Source organism: Monopterus albus, unplaced genomic scaffold (genome assembly GCF_001952655.1).
Source record: "Monopterus albus unplaced genomic scaffold, M_albus_1.0 scaffold52.1, whole genome shotgun sequence".
Taxonomy (NCBI): Eukaryota; Metazoa; Chordata; class Actinopteri; order Synbranchiformes; family Synbranchidae; genus Monopterus; species Monopterus albus.
In genome coordinates, this window is record NW_018127932.1 from 1 (window position 1) to 18,648 (window position 18,648).

At 38.9% G+C, this 18,648-nt stretch overlaps 5 protein-coding genes and 1 non-coding gene across 6 annotated transcripts; 5 read left to right on the forward strand and 1 right to left on the reverse strand.

The window, feature by feature from the left end:
• The first annotated feature begins 2,465 nt into the window (after positions 1-2,465).
• On the forward strand, positions 2,466-2,537 carry trnad-guc (transfer RNA aspartic acid (anticodon GUC)). Its single transcript has one exon. It is a non-coding gene; the product is annotated as a tRNA-Asp (tRNA).
• Positions 2,538-6,511: 3,974 nt separating this feature from the next.
• On the reverse strand, positions 6,512-11,394 carry LOC109961012 (sphingomyelin synthase-related protein 1-like). Its single transcript, XM_020601537.1, has 6 exons — positions 11,293-11,394; positions 8,775-9,401; positions 8,520-8,615; positions 8,239-8,356; positions 7,894-8,044; positions 6,512-7,105 (listed from the first exon to the last, which is right to left on the reverse strand). The coding sequence occupies exons 2-6, from the start codon at positions 9,395-9,397 to the stop codon at positions 6,801-6,803; spliced, it is 1,293 nt and encodes a 430-aa protein (XP_020457193.1). The 5' UTR covers positions 9,398-9,401; positions 11,293-11,394; the 3' UTR covers positions 6,512-6,800.
• A 404-nt stretch (positions 11,395-11,798) lies between these two features.
• Positions 11,799-12,616, forward strand: LOC109961105 (dual specificity protein phosphatase 13-like). Its single transcript, XM_020601702.1, has 3 exons — positions 11,799-12,019; positions 12,094-12,308; positions 12,408-12,616. The coding sequence occupies exons 1-3, from the start codon at positions 11,799-11,801 to the stop codon at positions 12,614-12,616; spliced, it is 645 nt and encodes a 214-aa protein (XP_020457358.1).
• Positions 12,617-12,933: 317 nt separating this feature from the next.
• LOC109961184 (dual specificity protein phosphatase 13) lies at positions 12,934-13,904 on the forward strand. Its single transcript, XM_074527638.1, is given in 4 exon segments — positions 12,934-13,145; positions 13,326-13,543; positions 13,743-13,788; positions 13,790-13,904. Coding segments are annotated over 4 exon segments (504 nt in total). The 5' UTR covers positions 12,934-13,020.
• A 975-nt stretch (positions 13,905-14,879) lies between these two features.
• Positions 14,880-16,391, forward strand: LOC109961222 (dual specificity protein phosphatase 13-like). Its single transcript, XM_020601894.1, has 4 exons — positions 14,880-14,940; positions 15,545-15,670; positions 15,755-15,996; positions 16,105-16,391. The coding sequence occupies exons 2-4, from the start codon at positions 15,546-15,548 to the stop codon at positions 16,323-16,325; spliced, it is 588 nt and encodes a 195-aa protein (XP_020457550.1). The 5' UTR covers positions 14,880-14,940; position 15,545; the 3' UTR covers positions 16,326-16,391.
• A 33-nt stretch (positions 16,392-16,424) lies between these two features.
• Positions 16,425-18,024, forward strand: LOC109961192 (dual specificity phosphatase DUPD1-like; the record flags this gene model as incomplete). The annotated part of the gene is made up of 3 exons (XM_020601863.1): positions 16,425-16,522; positions 16,608-16,825; positions 17,715-18,024. Coding segments are annotated over 3 exons (549 nt in total), but the record flags the coding sequence as incomplete, so codon positions are not given.
• Positions 18,025-18,648: the final 624 nt, after the last annotated feature.

The window sequence follows — 18,648 nt, forward strand, 5'->3', positions numbered from 1 at the left end:
ATAATAATAATAATGGTCACACAAACATCAGCCGATACGTGTAAGAGCCTAAAACTCCCTTGCTAATTTATCTTTGTCAAAGTTTCTTTTAAAGTTTTGTTTACATTTTAAAGCGGGTTCAACAATAATTTAAGACCAGAGCTGACAAAAGAAAGAACACTTTCTTACTCAAAAACCACATTCCTAGCTTCCCTATCATAAGGTGTGAAATACATACCATCCTTAGATATGATGTGACACTGTTAAGCAGGAAGCCGATGTATGTGCAAACTCTCTAAAGCTCACTTTATATAAAGGTTCGCACCCCTGCACATCTTTATTTGTATCGGAATAATCTGCGATGGTGATCAAATATTTGTTTCAGGTGGGGAAGAGCAGCTGACTTTGTAGGTTATGTTAATATTTCATATTAAATGCAAATCCTACTGAGTCACAAGATTTAGTTTGAGTTTGTTGACAGCGGCAATAATGAAAAGTCAGTCTTTGTAACAAAGTTCAGATATTTGACTCAGTTTAACTGTGAATGTAGGAGGTTATACTGTCCCTGCCGTGGCTTTATTAAATACATAGTTTTCTGAGCTGAGTCCTCATAATTACCAAACAGGTGTCAAATGTGTCTAAATGTTTGCAGAATAACAACTCAATGAAAGTGCCTCTACCTTTAGCTGTTACCCACAGAAATATGATAAACCACACTTATTTGTTTTACCGGGCAGCGTGTAATATATTAAATTAAAGGGGCAGTTTTACATTTTCATTAGTTAGATGTTGCTACAGTATCATGTGTGCATTAACATGAAGCTACAGGCAAAAGCTGGTTTACCCAGCCTGGCAAAAACTGGAAACAAAGAAATAGCCAGTCTTTCCAAATGTTAAAGATAAAAAAAAAAAAATCAGCTTGAAAACTCATTGTTTATCATGCTCCCTGTTGCGTCTGTAGCAGTGTAAAACTGACAAGTTGTGTTTATACAGAACATTGTCTGTCAATTTACAGAAGTATACAATCCCTCCACCTTTTTTAAATATTTTGTCTTTGAACCAATGCAAACTGGCTATTTCCCAGTTTCCAGTTTTTATGCTAAGTTGAGTGAAACCGCTTTTGGCTGTAGCTTCATGTTTACACACACACACCCCCCAAAACATCATCTAGCAAGAATAAAATTTAAAACAGTTCCTTTAATTTAATTGCACACTGCCAGGTAAAACAAATAAATGTGGTTTATCACAGGGCCTAGGAGCTGCAGGTAGGGACATTTTCTTGGACATTTGTTTGTCTTTTAATAATTATTATTCATGTTCTGCTTTGGGGATGTTTAACATTCATTAGTGGTTTGGGTTGTTATTCTCACTCAGTGTTTAGAACGTATTTCACAGTGTCTCTAGAGTCTCTCACGTTAGTGTCCACTGACAAACAGGCTCAAGCAAGATGACGTAGCTAAATACAGACAAAGAAAAACATTTACCATGTGTGTCTCTTAATTCATGTGCAGAATAATTTCATTTTGTGGCTGAAAGTATCTCCTCTGCCCCATAATGCCACAGTTGCACCCCTTACTCATACCTGTACTTCAAAATAAACCTTACACAAATAGTGCTCTTTAAACCAAACACTGTTTTAAAATGGTAATGTTTTAGACAAACCTTTATCAATGTTACCATAACATCTTATTCATGACACATTTGTAACCAACTGTAAATGACTGTATGAACTTTTGTCTATGCATTTATAACAGAGATGTATAAACAAACATCTCGAGCCATCTTTTAGACAGTGACGGGGAATTAGTTTTAACGGTAACACTTGACAATAAAGGTATAAATCATATATAATGTTTAACTAATTCATTACTCATGATCATTTAATGCATGTGTTAGGTTATTTTTTAGTTAGATAGATATTCAGAGATTTGTTGTCTAGGAATGTTTAATGCAGACAGGGTGACTAGCTTAGGCTGTTAAATGCAAGGATAGTTAAGGCAGAGAAGGGCTCAAGTCAGGGACAAATGTTATTATGACGGTAAAAGTAACCATAATATTTGTCTTAATGTGTAATGTTATGTCAAATTGTTTTAGATACACACCACGAAAACAACAGCCACACACATTATTTTCTTCATTTTTATATACTCAGGTGGTCTGAGTCGTCCCTCTGAGTTCCTGGTTTGAAAGAACCGGATGAGGCTTTATAATGGAATGTAGCCTAACACATGAGTTAGTGCTAGATGCATCATGAGTTCCTGTTATTCACCATTCACAAATGACCAAGTCTCTGGCTTTCTGTGAAGTATGAAGTAGTACAAAATAAAAATACAGTACTCAAGTAAAGTAGAGATACTGTACCTCAAAGCTGTACTTACACATAGTACTGGAGTAAATGTAGGCTAGTTACTTTCCACCACCACATATAAGTCAAGACGACACAGAGTTGCAGTAGGTTTTAATTTTATTTTTAGTCAACTCTAAGCTCCTCGTTAGTATAGTGGTGAGTATCCCCGCCTGTCACGCGGGAGACCGGGGTTCGATTCCCCGACGGGGAGTTAGCTGTTTTCAGAAATTTAAGACATGACAACAACTTATGGGCTAAATTGACCTATAGCCGCTTTAAAGTCAGTTGTACATGAAGGGGTTGCATTCAGTGATGACACTCTGTAGTTTTGTCTGACAGTAGCACCATCTCGAACGTGCACTTCTGTATATCCACAACTACTTCACACCCCTCTGGAGGATCGGGAAGGCCCCTGAAAAACACACACACACGCACACACACACAATTATTTTAAATTTCATTTGCAAGAAATCAGTTGAACTTTATTTTAGCAATCACAATCAACCAATCATTACTGAAAAGTAAATAAGTACATTTACTCTAGTACTTCATACTACTACTTCAACATCACTACATTTTAGTGGCAAATATTGTACTTTTTACTCCACTACATTTTTTGATAACTTTATTTACTAGTTACTTTTCAGAATGAAATTAACTATAAAAAAAATACAATGTAATCATCTAACTTTATCAATCCCTGGTGGGAAATTCACAAGCTACCCAGCATTATTTCGAATTACAAGGTAGTTAAAATGAGCTCCACCTTAGTTGCAACATTAAATTGATGAACACAACAATTAAAATCCAATAATATGAGATACATTGATGTGAAATGTGCTATTCAGCATTATGAGTACTTTTATTTTTAGTACGTTAAGTACATTTTGGTGCCAATACTGGATGTGGGACTTTTTTAGGCTTTGGTACTCTGGTAAACAATCTGAGTAATTATTCCATCGCTGCTACCAATATACTGTATTATGAGACCAATGTGTCAGTCTAATGAAACATGGAAAAAACAAGGTGTAATGATAATAAATAAGAGCACCAAATATCTTACTCGATACAGCAGCGCTTGATGCCTGGCAAGCAAGTGCATTCAACGCAGCCTTCCACCCATTTAGAGCCCAAATCATGGGCCATTCCTTGATCGTCCTTACACCCTACATATAAAGAAATAAAACCACAATTCAGAGAACCTGCTGACACATTTATAATGCTCTGATAAATCAGTGGCAGTGACAAATTGTGTCTGTGTATCAGTAAGTTCTGTGTATTAAATAAACATACAATGGTGTAAACACACAACAGCTGGATGATGCATTTGAGTAGAACACTGAGAAAGCTGAAGGACTTAATTTTAATGTGTCCAGCTTTGCAAAGAGGAAAGTCTCTACTTCACCATATCTGTTGCTTCCAACATGTCAACTCACCTTTGGTAGGGCTATTCACATCCATCCCTTGATCATAGCATGCAGAATGACACAAGACAACCAGTCCCAGCAGAAAAACAATCACATGGAGAGAAGCCGAGAACAGCCAAAAAAAAAAAAGACAGTAGTTTTACCATTTTCGCTTTTTGTAAATTTAGGTGATTTGTCATCATTACAGCTGATCTGGGTTTTATACAAAAATACTCTTTTATATATAATTTTTAGTGTAACAGTTATGTATGTTAAGACAGACAGGTCTAACTAGTCTTTTTGAACACGTCAAATTATTTGTTTACATTTATGTACTAATATTAATCATTATGTTGAAGGACTCATCCGTGACACTGTTGACTAAGGTACTGCTTCTATGTTTTGGGTCATATTTGCTGCTTTACCTTTTTCAAAAACTCAATTAAAGGCTCAGTCTTAATTTTCAAAAGCGCACCACTTTTGGTATCTCAGCCACAACTACTACTTTATAAATAATATTAATATTGATATAATAAATGCTACAGTTGTAAAATTTAATCCTGTAGCAAACTGAAGGTAATTGTAAAGTTAAACTAAGCCCTCCAATTTTGGCCAGGAAATACAAAACACACCGACAGCAACAATATTTTTACAGTCTAATATATCTATCATATGTAAATTTATATATATATATTTTATATATATATAAAACAAGTTCAAGCATAATTGAAGACCAAGCCTACACAAAAAAAGTTTTCATTCCCAAACTCTACATGTTAACCACATTCTTAGCTTCTCTAACTGTGAGGTGTGAAAAACATACCATCCTTAGATGTAGAGCCTGTTAGCTGAAAGCCAATGTGTGTCTCTCTAATGCTCACTTTATATAAAAGTCTGCACCCCTGCACATCTTTATTCAATTTATTATTGAAATTAGTATTATCAAATATTTATTTCAGGTGGGGAAGAGCAGGACGCTTTATAGGTCATGTTGACATTTGGTGTGTTGAAGGGGATTAATAAAGTTGTATCTATCAATCTCTCTCTCTCTCTCTCTCTCTCTCTATCTCTCTGTATCTCTCTCTGCTGACTCATAAGATTTTGACGTGTGAATGATAATTGAATCCTGTTGTTTTTACTGACCCAAAAGAAAGCTGGATATGTAATAATATTCATAATCCATTTTATTCAACAAGTACAAATTGAAACATATCATTGAAAAGGCAGTCAAGGCAACAGTCAGTCTAAAATATAAAACAGTCTTCCTTATCTGTAAACTTTTACTGTTAAGTAAAAAGGCTGAGACAGATGATGTGCATTGAGAATAAAGCCACAAATTGTAAACAGTTATTAAAATATATAGTTTGGATCAACCCTGCCATAGCAAACAAAATGTACTTCTGAATGTTTATCCAACTGTTTGTCAACAGCTGCAATAATAAAAAGTCAGACTTTGTACTGTGCAACCAAGAAAAACCTCAATAAAATCCAGTCCCAAACATTTTTATACTTATCACATAATTAACAATCTGTAAAATATAAAGATAAATTGATAACCAAAGTGCAGTATCACATCAGGATAAAGAAGGTAAGAACAAAGTTCAGATATTTGGTTCAGTTTAACTGTGAATATAGGAGGTTATACTGTCCCAGCAGTGGCTGTATTAAATACATAGTTTTCTGAATGACTGCAACAGAGCTCTTTCAGTAGAGAAAAGAAAGTATTTTCCTGTTGCACATCACAAGAAACAAGCGCTCCTTTGGTCGTAGTTACCAAACAGGTGTCAAATGTGTCAAATATCTTTGCAGCAAAACAACGTGGCATGACAACTACAGTATCAACCTGCATTACAACTGTGAGGCCTGATCAGTTTGCTCCTGTAAACACAGTGAGAATAACAACCCAAAATACTAATGAACCTTAAACATCCCCCAAAGCAGAACATGAATAATAATTATATAAAAGGACAAACAAAAGAAAATGTCCCTACCTGCAGCTCCTAGGCCCTGTGATAAACCACATTTATTTGTTTTACCTGGCAGCAGATTAAAGGAACTGTTTTATATTTGGATTTGCTAGATGCTGCTATCACGTATGTGCATAAACACTGGAATCAGAGAAATAGTCAGTCTGCATTTGTTCAATAAGAAAATAAATGACATTAAATAACAAAACCAAAACAAAAAAGTCCTACAGGTTATGGACATATGTCAAGATCACTAGTTAAGATATTACATGTAACTTGTTTAGTAGTGTAAAACTGATAAGTTGTGGTTTTAAGACTATTTTTGGGTGGGAGTGGTGACTTTGTGGAGTATTGTCACAACAAAAATTGGTATTTTTTAAATGCTTTAGCTTTTGTACAGAATAAACTAGACATAATTGGTTAGTGAGCTTTCATAGGTGCTAATATGTGAATTGTGTTACCTCTTAACAAAGCTGTGCTCAAGGCTTTGTCCCAAGCTAAGTTTTAGAATCCCATTTAATGGACAGACATGAAAGTAGTATTTTCTTACTCTAGGCAAATACACCAATACACTCATTTCTGAAAATGGAATGCATCATTGGCAGGGGAAGAGACATACAAACAATACACCTACACACTAAGGTATAGGCTGACAATACAGCATAAATTTCACAACTAATTACCAAACAAAGACACCAGTTTTTCCTGGATAAACATCATTACTGTGTGTAAAAATAAAGATCGTATTAGATGTGAATCCACGGAGATGAGAGTTGGAGAAGGAGCATAACATAACAACCAAAAATTGGTATTTTTTAAATGCTTTAGCTTTTGTACAGAATAAACTAGACATAATTGGTTAGTGAGCTTTCATAGGTGCTAATATGTGAATTTTGTTACCTCTTAACAAAGCTGTGCTCAAGGCTTTGTCCCAAGCTAAGTTTTAGAATCCCATTTAATGGACAGACATGAAAGTGGTATTTTCTTACTCTAGGCAAATACACCAATACACTCATTTCTGAAAATGTCAAACTATTCCCTTAAACATAAGAATACTTAACAAAAGTGCACATAGCAGCTGCTGATCTTTGAACGCATCCTCTAACCAATCAGAGTTTTCATGAAGGCAGGTTTGTTGAAGGGCCAGTGATACTGGTTGGGGACAGGTCCATTCACATTGCACTCAAAAAAAGAAAACATGGGGAACCAAATGCGCGCCCTACGGCTCTGCTGGTAGGCACGGGTGTTGGCTAGGGTGTGGTAGTAAAGGAAGAGGCGGGTGGTGATGTAGAAGGCGATGAACACGTCGATGGAGTAGTGCTCATGAGCCGCCAGGATGAAGAAAATCCCAAAAAGGTTTAACACCCAGGAGATAGTGTGAATCAGATTCCAGCTTTGTGGAGTGTCTGCAATTGAAGGAATCAGTTCAGGATATATATTGTCAGATGATCCAATGAAAAGACCAAAGCCAACAATGAACTGATCCCACTGATAAGTATTGTGTGTGTAGGCAAAACCTGATACAGTTTGCCTTAGTCCTCTGGGCCCTGTTACTCTCTTAACTCTTAACAACACGTCAGTGACACAGATTGTTGCACTGGGTGACAAGGTTCCCTCATTATGATGAATGTGGTCACTGTAGTTTACTAGTGGTAGTTTATGTAGATTATTAAGGAGTTGATCCTACATACTGTGCTGTCTTACTGTTATAAATACTGATCTGCACACTAAATGTGTTTGATCTGCAGCTGAAAACAGTCCCAAATAAATGAGCTGTTTACTCCTGTTTGAGTTACACTTGCTAAAAGTGACAGGACCCAGCTGATTTAGGAAACAGCCAAGTCTGTTTTAAAACTCAAACTAAATATCTGTTGCCAATATTTACAGATTTATATCTACAATAGGAAGCAATGGGGCCACAAAGAGGGGTGTGAAGTCAGAGTATTGAAAGACAGATTTACACATTGATTTAAATTTTATTATGAGATTCATTAACAATCATAATGTCTTTATTCTGTGTCTTTAGGGATCGCTAACCATTTTGTATTTAGTGGACAATAAAGGTTTGTGAAGCGGATTTTTATGCCTCTCTGGGATCTTATCTGTGGTTTTCTATGGGCTTTATTACTTAACAAATGTCACATGTGCTCTAGAGTCATACATTCTGACAGCAAACCAAAGCATTAACACTTACATTCAGTCACAAAAAAGTTGAGCATTGTGATGACGACAGTGTGCCCACTGAACATGTAGTCTCCACATGTTTGGACACCCGTCAGAGTCATCCCAAAGCCACTCCAGATCGTTAGTGCTCTCTCTATCTTTCCCAATGTATCACCATATGTCTGGGGAGCAAAAAACTCAAAATGACTTTCAGTCATGTTGTGGATTACAATGTCAGCTGTTCACCAGTTATTACAGCAGTAATGCTGAGTCATGAATAAACTGTAACACCACCAGCAGCAGTGAGAATTATTGACTAATCCAGACCTGAATAACCTCAATCTGCACAGAATCCCCTACAGTATATGCTTCCCACCTTACTGTCACACTTCAGGTGCTGCCCAGGCACAGAGAGCGAGGTGACAAACATGGTGCAGCAACGAAGCAAAAACACAGTTCCCATCAAAGAACACATCCGCCTGAAGAGAATGGACCTGAAACAAAGGGTTTGAATTTGTGAAATACATGAAAAATATATTCAAAATATTCACAACTTATTACAAGTATATCATTAAATCAACAAGAAATATGTGCGTGGAATCATGTTGTCGATTTGCACAGAGTGTATCAGTGACAGGACAGTGTGGACTCAGCTACCTGTGTTTGTGAAGGAGCAGGATCAACAGAAACATGTAACACAGGATGAGGCCACAGGCTTCAGCCATTGCAAAAGCCCAGGGGATTCTTGGAACACTGTCAGAGCACAGAAACACCTTTATCACTGTATTGACATGATATAAATGCAGGAAAATGTGCAGTGGGTAGTTGCTCAACATGCACTGAAATTTTCAAGTACTATAGGTATTTACTGGTGATTAGTGGTGCAAAACACACAAGATACATATTCTATACCTGTCCAGGAATATATCAGGCAGTGGTGGGTATGTCCTCATGTCCGGGACACGCTCATGCACGATGACCATGACAAAAGATGTGAATCCAAACACTAAAAAGACATATATAGAACTGATGACCGTCTTCCATACCTCTGGGTCCAATCTACCAGCCAGGTGCTGCTTATAACGTCTGTTGGAGTGTGTAAGACACAGTTCTGCTCCTGAACTGTATCCAGATCTATCACCATTCCTCAACCGTAACTCTGTCCTGTTACACAGGCGATCACCACTGTTATACCTTCTGTCAGCTCCATTGCAACTCCACTTAGGCCCTGTGGTGCCCAGTGAAAGCCCTGCAGGGAAGCTGTCTGAGGCCCAGAGACCCAGCTGCTCCAGCTGGGCCTGGTTCTGTCTCTGGAGCCGGCAGAGAGCTAAGGTCAGCCTCTTGATGTCTCCCAGCACAGTGAGGCTCAGCGGAGGACCTCGCAGGTCTGCCTCAGTCAGAACCAGCAGGCTAGGGCCGTCCAGGCGGTGCCGGGTGCAGAACAATTCGACATACTCCCCGAAACCCTCTTTCTGCAGCCATTCAGCAACCTGTTTACAGCTCCACGCACTCACAGTGTCCACTGACGGTGCCATGCCACTGCAGGTACAGACATATACAGTGTTAAAAAAAAGAAAATAAAAAAGGTCAAGTGCACAACTTAGGTTTTATAATGACAAAGAGATAGCAACAAAGCCTGCTCAGTGCCTACTGAAACTATTCCCTAACTTCTGATGATTGAGTACCACTTTCTCCACTGTGTTTTCACCTCGTTATTTCCTTATTGTATTTGACACTGTCACTTCTATCTAAGCAGTCATTTTAGTTCTACTTTTAGTTTAATTTTTGAGCAAAAATTCTAAACGATGGTTCCAGTCTTTCAATGTGAACATTTTCTGCTTTTCTCTTTTATGTCATGGCAAACTAAAAATCTTTAGGCTTGGGCTCTGGAAAAATGTAGCAATCATTTTTCCACAGTTTCTTTTACATTCATTCATTTATTTATTTATGCATTGTCATTTTATAGAGCAGATGCTTAACTGATAATAAAAACTATTGTTGGTTATAGTCCTAGATAATATACAACAGCGAAAAGTAGAAAATTCTCAGGAGTGGGAGCCAGAAATATTTGTGTTTAGGCTTAACAAATTATTAAAACCTAGCCTACAGTAAGCTGAGTGTAATCATCCTCTCTGCTTCAGCATCTCATCATAATAAAAACTAATAAAAACTTAGTCACTCACCCTCAAGGATTCACCTGAAACTGTCAGAGTGAACAAGTTCCTTTCCCACAGACAGACTCAAGTAGTAGCGCCACATTTTCTCCTATTAGTAGCCTTTGACCTTGTGATAAGCTCACCAGAGCGCTGCTCACCCTGTACTGCTCCAAAGGTCTGCACGGTTCTGAATGAGAGCAATAGCCTGCATGCTGACAGGACATTAGATACAGGTTTAAAATTAACCAACTAATCAGTTTTTAGTTATCAGCTACAGCTGTAGCTGCTTTGTATGATAAACCTCACAGTACAGTAAAGAATTACCGACTAGACTCACCTTAGACCAGATAGCAGTGGCATTTTTAATACAACAAAATCAATCAATAAATAAGGAATCGGCAGATTAATCAGTGATGAATGAAAATAATTGTTAGCTGCAGCCCTGATCCTCATGTAAGAAAAGCTGGAACCATCAAATGTTTGGTACTTTTGCTTGAAAAATGACTTCTGTTAATCTATTAATTTAATCTCTACTCAAAATATTGTCAGTATTGTAATACAAGACCAAAAATGTATTCTCAAACTTTATATCATCACACAGCTTTTATATTATATATTGGTCTTAAAGGCAGAAGTAGAGTTGTTTTTAACTGTGAGCCCTCACTTTTTTTTTTTAAATACACAATGAAAGTTGATACTCAACATCAAATAAAGTTTGTTGTATCACATCAACAATGCAGATTACATGGTGGCTCTTAAACTATCAAACTCAGCCAAGAAGCTGATCAAAAACAAATATATACATGTTTGAAGAGTGAAGTCACTCACTTCTGCTGCACAGTTCCTTCACACAGTAATCAGTTATCTTTAACTAGCCTGTGAATTTCCTGGCTGAATCTGCCCTGAGGTATCACATGGGATTCATAAGAGCCACGTCAGGTTGTCTGGCAGCATGTCACAGTCAGCAGTGACACACCCGTGAGACCAAAAGCCCTTCAGTGTGTCTGCGAGGCAGTCTGACCTCATAGTGTGTGAGGTGGCCACAGAGCCATTGTGTAACATCAGACTGTTAAATATCATCATGAGACCAGTTCTGACAGTTTAAATAATACTTTATGTTGATGTGGGAAATTTTTAAATATTATTTTCTTAAGATAAACAGAAGATATATTGTGGCACTTGTTCAGTGGAGCACAAACAAGTAACAGAAAGCATCTGTAGCTGTTTCTAATCTACTATAAAAGATTATATTAAACAATAGTAATCTCTCTTACCAAAAATCCACTGTCACTGTGCTGTCAGACAGGACAGATGGACTATCTGCTAGGGTCTCAGATCACAGAAGTTCTTCATGGCCAACATGCTCCTGACAACTAGACAACACCAAACAGGAAGAGGCAATAATAAACAACACCAGTAAAGATGAGCGGCTGGGCTCATGCAGGGCTGCTCCTCAAAGCACACTGACATCTGCTGGCCACACTTAGAAAACTAGGATCTGTTTACAGGTTTCTCAAGATCCAAAAACAGAGAAGTGGATTGAGTGGACAATTTAATTTGAAATTGTGGTTTTCAAAACCCACAGTCTAATTGTAATTATATCTTTATGTGTGAGAGTTTCCCTGTGAGCCTGTGCCAGACTGCACCACCTGTTTCTGACAGTCACAGGCTGAGTGAAGAGGAACTGCTGCCGAAACGGAATCAAAGCAAAGGCAACAGACAGCAGTGGGATTTACTTTTAGGGAGCTAACAGAATAGTTCACACCCTTTAAATGTAGAAATGACTGACAGAAAGTCGTTCAGAGGAACTGTCTCTGAGGTGGGATGTGATGCACGGAGCTCAGACCCAGAAGAGGAGGAAAAGTGTAGGAGTGTGACAAAGGATTCAGAGAGGGTGTGGGAGATCCCGTCTCTCCAGGAGCTAGAGGAGATTTTACTTTCAGCTCCAACCTCCTTTAGCCATGGAGATGAGGTGTGGCCGAACCTGTACCTGGGAGACCTGTGAGTATCCTGTGCTGTAGTTCAGTTCATGTATATGTGTCTCGACTCTTTTAATACATAAAATTTTTTGCCAGGGTTATGGCTCATGACAAGCTCGGGCTCTGGAAGCTGGGCGTCACTCATGTACTGAATGCAGCACATGGTAAACTGTGCTCTAAGGGCAGTGAGGATTTCTACGGAACTACAGTGAAATACTACGGAGTCCCAGCCAGTGACCAGCCAACCTTTGACCTTTCATCATTTTTCTACCCTGCTGCTGAGTTCATCCACCAGGCTTTGACATCAGGAGGTAATGCAAGCTGCTGCAGGTTTTCACTTACTCTAAATGATGATATACTGTGAGTAAGGTTACCTGTCCTTCCTGTTGCTTTGTGTCTGTTGCTTCCAGGAAAGGTGCTTGTACATTGTGCTGTGGGTGTCAGTCGCTCGGCTGCATTAATCCTAGCCTACCTGATGATTCATCACCACCTCAGTCTTCTGAACTCTATATGCTGTGTGCAACAGAAACGCTGGATTTGCCCCAACACGGGCTTTCTGAGACAGCTTATAGTTCTGGACCGAAAACTGCAGGACACAGGGGTGAAAGGGTCAAAATAAAACAAAGTATGGAACAATCCTACAAAATAAATCCATAGAAATGTCTTGTTTTTGTTGACAGAATGCTCTCATTAAAACATGCAAGACGTTCTTCTCCATTTGTACCATTTACTGTATTCAAGCACTAAACACTGTGTGCCCTCAGAACCCGCCCCCCAACCCCCCGGGACTTTTGGCATCAGTAAACAGGCCAATCAATGCAGCAGCAAAGCTGAATAGCTCTAGATCAAGTCGGAGAGAACACACTGAACACATAGCGCTAATTTTGGAACCATGCAGCATTCAAACAGCCACCTGCTCGTGTCTCTTACCGAGCCGCATACTCTGGTGGTGAAGGGACAGTGGGCACAGACAGCAGGATCTGTGTTGGAGTCTGTCAGAGGAGCATTCTGTGTCCGGGGAGGATGGCAGGGAGCAGCCAGCTACAGGACCTGGTGCTCATTAAAGAACTGGAGCTCATCTTGGATTCCTGCACACTGGAGCTCACACCAGTGGACGAAGTCTTGCCCAACTTGTACATAGGAAATGTGTGAGTGTCTCCAGTTTGTAAAGTCTGTTGCAGGGAAAAATGACAGCTCTGCAAGAGAGAAAGTGATACATTTTAAGTCTCTTAAAGTACAAGACATACAAATGCATCTTGATAATTCATAATACAGTTTCAATTATATCCTCTTTACTCCCCTTGCTTGTCTTGTTTTATGTTTTCCAGGGCTGTAGCACAGAATAAAAAGACATTAAATAAGCTTGGCATCACTCATGTCCTGAATGCAGCGCACTCCAAGCAGGGCAGCATCGGTGACCAGGGTTATTACGGAAACACCTGTGTTTACTTTGGTATCCCAGCAGAGGATTCAGACCACTTTGATCTCAGTCAGTACTTCAAACCTGCCGCTGACTTCATACATAAAGCCCTGAAGAGCAAAGATGGTAAAGTATACGACTGCATATACATTTGAATCGTGCATACACCTCCCACAAAAAACCTTTATGTATCAGATGCATAGGCCTATAAATAATATTAGTAAAAAAGATATCGAAACCCACACACTGATCACATACTTCCACAAAAGTACTATGTGGGAACAGTTGTGGTTTGACCTTTCTCATGCTCCATCCTGTTCCACAGGAAAGGTGCTGGTGCACTGCATCATGGGCATGAGTCGATCAGCCACCTCTGAGGCCCGTCATCAAAAAACGAGCCATTTATCCCAACCGGCACTTCCTGTCCCTCCTCCTCAAGCTCGATGAGCAGCTAACACTCAAACGGAGGCTGTGTCCTCTTCTCTGACATCTGTCTCTTTGCTCTTTCTTCTCTTTCAATACATAAGTCCTTAGTCACCCTCCCTCTGTTTTCAGGTGTTACACTCCACTCTAGTCAGTACAGAAAACATTTGTAAATAATAATTTGATATCAAATTGTTAGAGGTGTGAGTTCAATGTTGGAGTGACCATATTTTTATGATAAAATATTAAATTTTTCTTGCACAAGTTTAACTTCTGGGTATAGCAGTGATGTGCCTGTGTTGTTAACATTTGTAAATCATCAGTATTTTATTGTTTTGGGGATTGATTGTTATATTCAAACATTACCTGTCTGTTTCTGGTTATGCCCTTTGTAAATACAGTTTTATGAACTTTTGATTTCAATCCTCTGTTGGGATGCTAAAGTTAATGTAATATAATTTGAATAAAGAAATTTTACGATTATTTTGTTGGCATATTTTTGCATAACATTACTTTGAACAGTTTGCCTGATAAGGTACATTGTCCAAATGACATTTTTACAAAAACAAAAGTCTTTGATAAGGTGAATAATTTCACTTGATTTGATTAGTAACCTCACCTGAGTACCCAAGATCTTTTTTATTTTTCATATTTAAAAAAAATGCAATGACCATAACCTTCATTTTTATTTATGGGAAATAATTCAGAAGTACATTTTATTATCCACACAACAAATGCAGCTAAAGTTATTACATCATTGTTGAGTGGTGTTCATACAGGGGCCCTGTACTTCTTAAAGCAACAGAGCAGCATCTTGGTGGCCAGACAGAGTCACTTACAATACGGTGGTGTATTATAAAACAGTCTATGGTCGTCTTGGAAACTCAGCAAGTAAAGTTCACAGGACAATGCCTCATTGTTGTCTAGGAGACTTTAGTGTAGTAAACTGGAATAAATATGTTTCAGGGTGACTGGACTGTTGATAAATAGAGTCTGGTCACTAATAAGTGTATGATTACAGAGTTATAAAAGGAAACAGGCCACAGTCAGAATTCAGAGTGAGCACAGCAGGAGAATAGTTTGCACTGACCTGAAGTGAGGTAAGTTCATATAATTCAGAGTGAAAATGGGTTTGTTTGGGCATCGATCGGGTTTGTCTGTTCAGTCAGTGTGGCTTTACTACTGTAGAGCCACTTTTCTGCTCGTTAAATTCAGCGCATGAGCCTTTGCTTTGGCATACCAGTCAGAGTATCAGGACCAGGCAGGAGGGCAGTTTAACTGTTTATTTCTCTTTACAGGGTATTCACTTCACTGTCCTTGTCAACCATTAGAGATTATTTGTAGCTATAAGGCAAATAATAGTCGATAAAAAAATCCTACCCAAAAACATTTTTACATCCATCTACACTGTTTTTTTTCTGAATAGGGTCACAGGGGGGCTGGAGCCAAACCCAGCTGACATTGAGGCAGGGTACACCCTGGACAGGTTGCCATCATTGTTACATTCCACTAAATCAAAATTCAAAATGAGATTGAAAAACACCCGTATAATAGCAGTCAGACAATACTGATGCAACTGAACCTGTTCAGAAAACTTTAAATTGCAACTTTGCTAAATTTGATACAGTTTAAATGGAACACAATAACATTTTAACATTTACAGAACATATTTCACTGAATTCTTATTGTTTATGTGTGCGTCAGTATGTCTCTCAGGGATCCACCATATGAACCTCCTTCGGTCTCAGACCTGCAGTCGTTCCTGCTGGCCGACAGACGGCCTACTGGACATGTCAACCAAGTCTGGCCAAACCTTTACATAGGCAACGAGTAGGCTCACACACAATAACATGTACTGTACACACGTTTCTATATAAACATCCTTCACTTACAGGGTGGCGAATTGTGTTTCAGGGTGGCGGCTCGTGACAAGGGCATGCTCTACAGTCTGGGCATTACTCACATTGTAAATGCTGCTCATGGACCCCGAAATCCCAGCCCTGGATACTGTTACTACGTCAACACCGGCCCACGTTTCTACAGAGACATGACAGTGGATTATTATGGGGTGGAGGCTGATGATGCAATAGACTTCATGCTGAGCCCTTTCTTCTACCCAACAGCACGATACATCAGAGCTGCACTGGCCATGGGAGGCAAGTTGTCTTACTGTGTGTGACTGGATGGTGGTGTAGTGAGCAAACTATAAACTTGCTTGGTGAATATCTGGTGCTAAAGCTAACAGCAAATGTCCCCCGTCCCAGGACGAGTCTTTGTGCACTGTCTGATGGGTGTGAGCCGCTCTGCAACCTTAGTGCTGGCCTTCCTGATGATTGTCGAGGGCCTGAGGCTGCAGGAGGCAGCTGCTACCGTCAGGACACATAGAGACATCTGCCCCAACTCAGGCTTCCTGCAGCAGCTCCGCAGCCTTGACATGAGACTGGAGAGAGAGAGAAGGAGAAGACAACAGGCCCAAACACTGTAAAGACACACATAGACAGACACAAAGCCATAAACATCAACAAATGCTCACAAATACAGACATGTTTATTGGTACAGAGGTCATTTAACCGAGGAGGAAAAAACACCATCTCTGACAGAGCTGAGGCAAATTCTCTGGATGAACAGGAAGCCAGTGGCACCTTTCAATCAAGTCTGGCCAAACCTGTACATTGGAGATGAGTGAGTAGAGAAGCCACACTCTGCACCTTGAAAAAAAGCAAAAAAGATGTTACAATACAAGTTTGTATGCAACGTGTTTCTGCAGGTCTGTGGCACGAGATAAAAGCACCCTCTCATCTCTGGGTGTAACTCATATACTGAATGCCGCAGCGGGTCGACACCGCATCAACACAGGTCAGGAGTTCTATAGTGACCTTGAAGTGGAATACCATGGCATTGAAGCTGCAGACCACCCTGAGTTTAACCTTCGACCTTTCTTCACCTGTGCTGCACAGTTCATAAACAGTGCTCTAAAGAAAAATGGTCAGTGCACAAATATACCAGCAGATGCCAATTCATAATGCAAACAACATAAATGCACTTGTTGAAGGGACAAAAACTGTGTACATCGAAAACACAGAGAAATGAAAGAACTGCAAATTTAACATGGATATTACAAGCTAACTTATTTAAACAAGTTATGGAATTACAAAGAAGCCTGTACACAGTGGTTATTGTTAAACATCTTAATGATTTCTTATTCTCTTTATGTTGAATGTTATGGGTTTAGCAGTCCACCTGCAAAGACCATTGATAATAAAGATAGTGATTTCAATATTTGGTAATTGATGAATAATCAAGCTTTTTCCTGTAATGTAATGTTTTCACCATATATTCAACATATTTTCTGTCAACTTTGGTTTGTTAGTCCTCTCATATTTTTACTAAACATTTTAATATAAGCACTTTCCCCCTACTCCAATTAGCTCTAATTAAATAAAATGAACACTATTATGTCATGATATATATGGGAACCCTTTTAAATTTTATTTTCATCTATCAGTTCACCATAAACACTTACATGGGTGCACAAAAACACATCCATAACACAATGTTTGGTTGAACCCAATGATCTGGTTGTAGACATACCTTGAGCACTAGTGGAGATTTATTTTGAAAAACTGCAGCCAATTCATTTTTGCCATTTTTGGAGAAGAAATTGTCAAAGATGCCCACATGGTTGGTTGCTATACCTTTAAATTTGTATTAAAAATGTTCTAGACACTTTTTGACCACTGTTTATGGTCTATTGATAGATAAAATATAAATGTTGGTACTAGGAGGTCTGTTCAGGCTTATATTGAACATACAGTATCCATCAATAAATTATTTTTAAAGTGTTGCTAAATATATTAATTAATATATTTTCCAGGCAGGGTGTTTGTTCACTGTGCCATGGGCGTCAGTCGCTCTGGAGCACTGGTTTTGGCGTATCTGATGATCAGCCAGGGCCTGTCTTTAGTAGATGCCATCATCGCTGTGCGTCTGAACCGAGACATTGGACCCAACTCTGGATTTCTGGAGCAGCTCAGACAGCTGGAGCTGAGCCTTAGTCCACAGCGCAGACAGATCTCAGAGGAGGAACACACTGACACATCCTCATAATGGACACAGAAACATGCCATTCCCCATTGTCAGGCACCTGTTTTATTTAAATCCACATTTCCTCTCATAATAATTTAAACTGACAAATGTGTGTTGTCTGTGCATCATCTATTACAAGAAAAGCTCAAAGTCTCAGTCTCATAGTTTATCTCTGCCCCAGCAACAATTAATAAAATAACAGAATATTTTTATGTATCCAGAAATAACCATGTGCTGACAAATGCTAATCCCACTCCCATCCACACATTATTGACATTCCCTTGATGACAATGATTCATTATGTCACTCTTACTAATTTCTTTTTTGTTTTCTGGTATTGTGTCTCATGATTGAGCGTGTTTCTTTAACATACATGCAAAAGAAAAGCAAAACACTGTCACATTAAAGGACAAAGATCAAGTTAGGAAGGCTGCGATAAAGCAACAGTGTGTGTGTTTGCACATGACATTGTTGAAGTTGGGTACCTAAAAATATCACGTTAAATACAGAGCGTGAGAGAGCAGCTACCATTCCAGATCTGTATTTCAGTCTTCATGCTTACTGTGGAGGGAGGTCTCTGTTTACACACATAAACACACACATAGGCACACGCTGAGGAAAAGCTGAGGTGCTGGTCTGCGATCCTGCTCAGGATCAGATTTAAGATTTTAAGCAGTTGCAAGAAACAGGTAAGCATTTTTTAGAACTTTACTAGCATTTAA

What these genes read in the sequence shown, in the direction of transcription:
- LOC109961105 (XM_020601702.1), top strand. Translation starts at nt 11,799, where the DNA reads ATGACTGACAGAAAGTCGTTCAGAGGAACTGTCTCTGAGGTGGGATGT. An exon ending in AACCTGTACCTGGGAGACCT is followed by an intron (nt 12,020 to 12,093) that starts GTGAGTATCCTG and finishes ATTTTTTGCCAG; the next exon opens with GGTTATGGCTCATGACAAGC. An exon ending in CCAGGCTTTGACATCAGGAG is followed by an intron (nt 12,309 to 12,407) that starts GTAATGCAAGCT and finishes TGTTGCTTCCAG; the next exon opens with GAAAGGTGCTTGTACATTGT.
- LOC109961222 (XM_020601894.1), top strand. Translation starts at nt 15,546, where the DNA reads ATGTCTCTCAGGGATCCACCATATGAACCTCCTTCGGTCTCAGACCTG. An exon ending in AACCTTTACATAGGCAACGA is followed by an intron (nt 15,671 to 15,754) that starts GTAGGCTCACAC and finishes ATTGTGTTTCAG; the next exon opens with GGTGGCGGCTCGTGACAAGG. An exon ending in AGCTGCACTGGCCATGGGAG is followed by an intron (nt 15,997 to 16,104) that starts GCAAGTTGTCTT and finishes CCCCCGTCCCAG; the next exon opens with GACGAGTCTTTGTGCACTGT.
- LOC109961012 (XM_020601537.1), bottom strand. Translation starts at nt 9,397, where the DNA reads ATGGCACCGTCAGTGGACACTGTGAGTGCGTGGAGCTGTAAACAGGTT. An exon ending in CCTGATATATTCCTGGACAG is followed by an intron (nt 8,616 to 8,774) that starts GTATAGAATATG and finishes GTGCTCTGACAG; the next exon opens with TGTTCCAAGAATCCCCTGGG. An exon ending in ACCTGAAGTGTGACAGTAAG is followed by an intron (nt 8,045 to 8,238) that starts GTGGGAAGCATA and finishes TTTGCTCCCCAG; the next exon opens with ACATATGGTGATACATTGGG.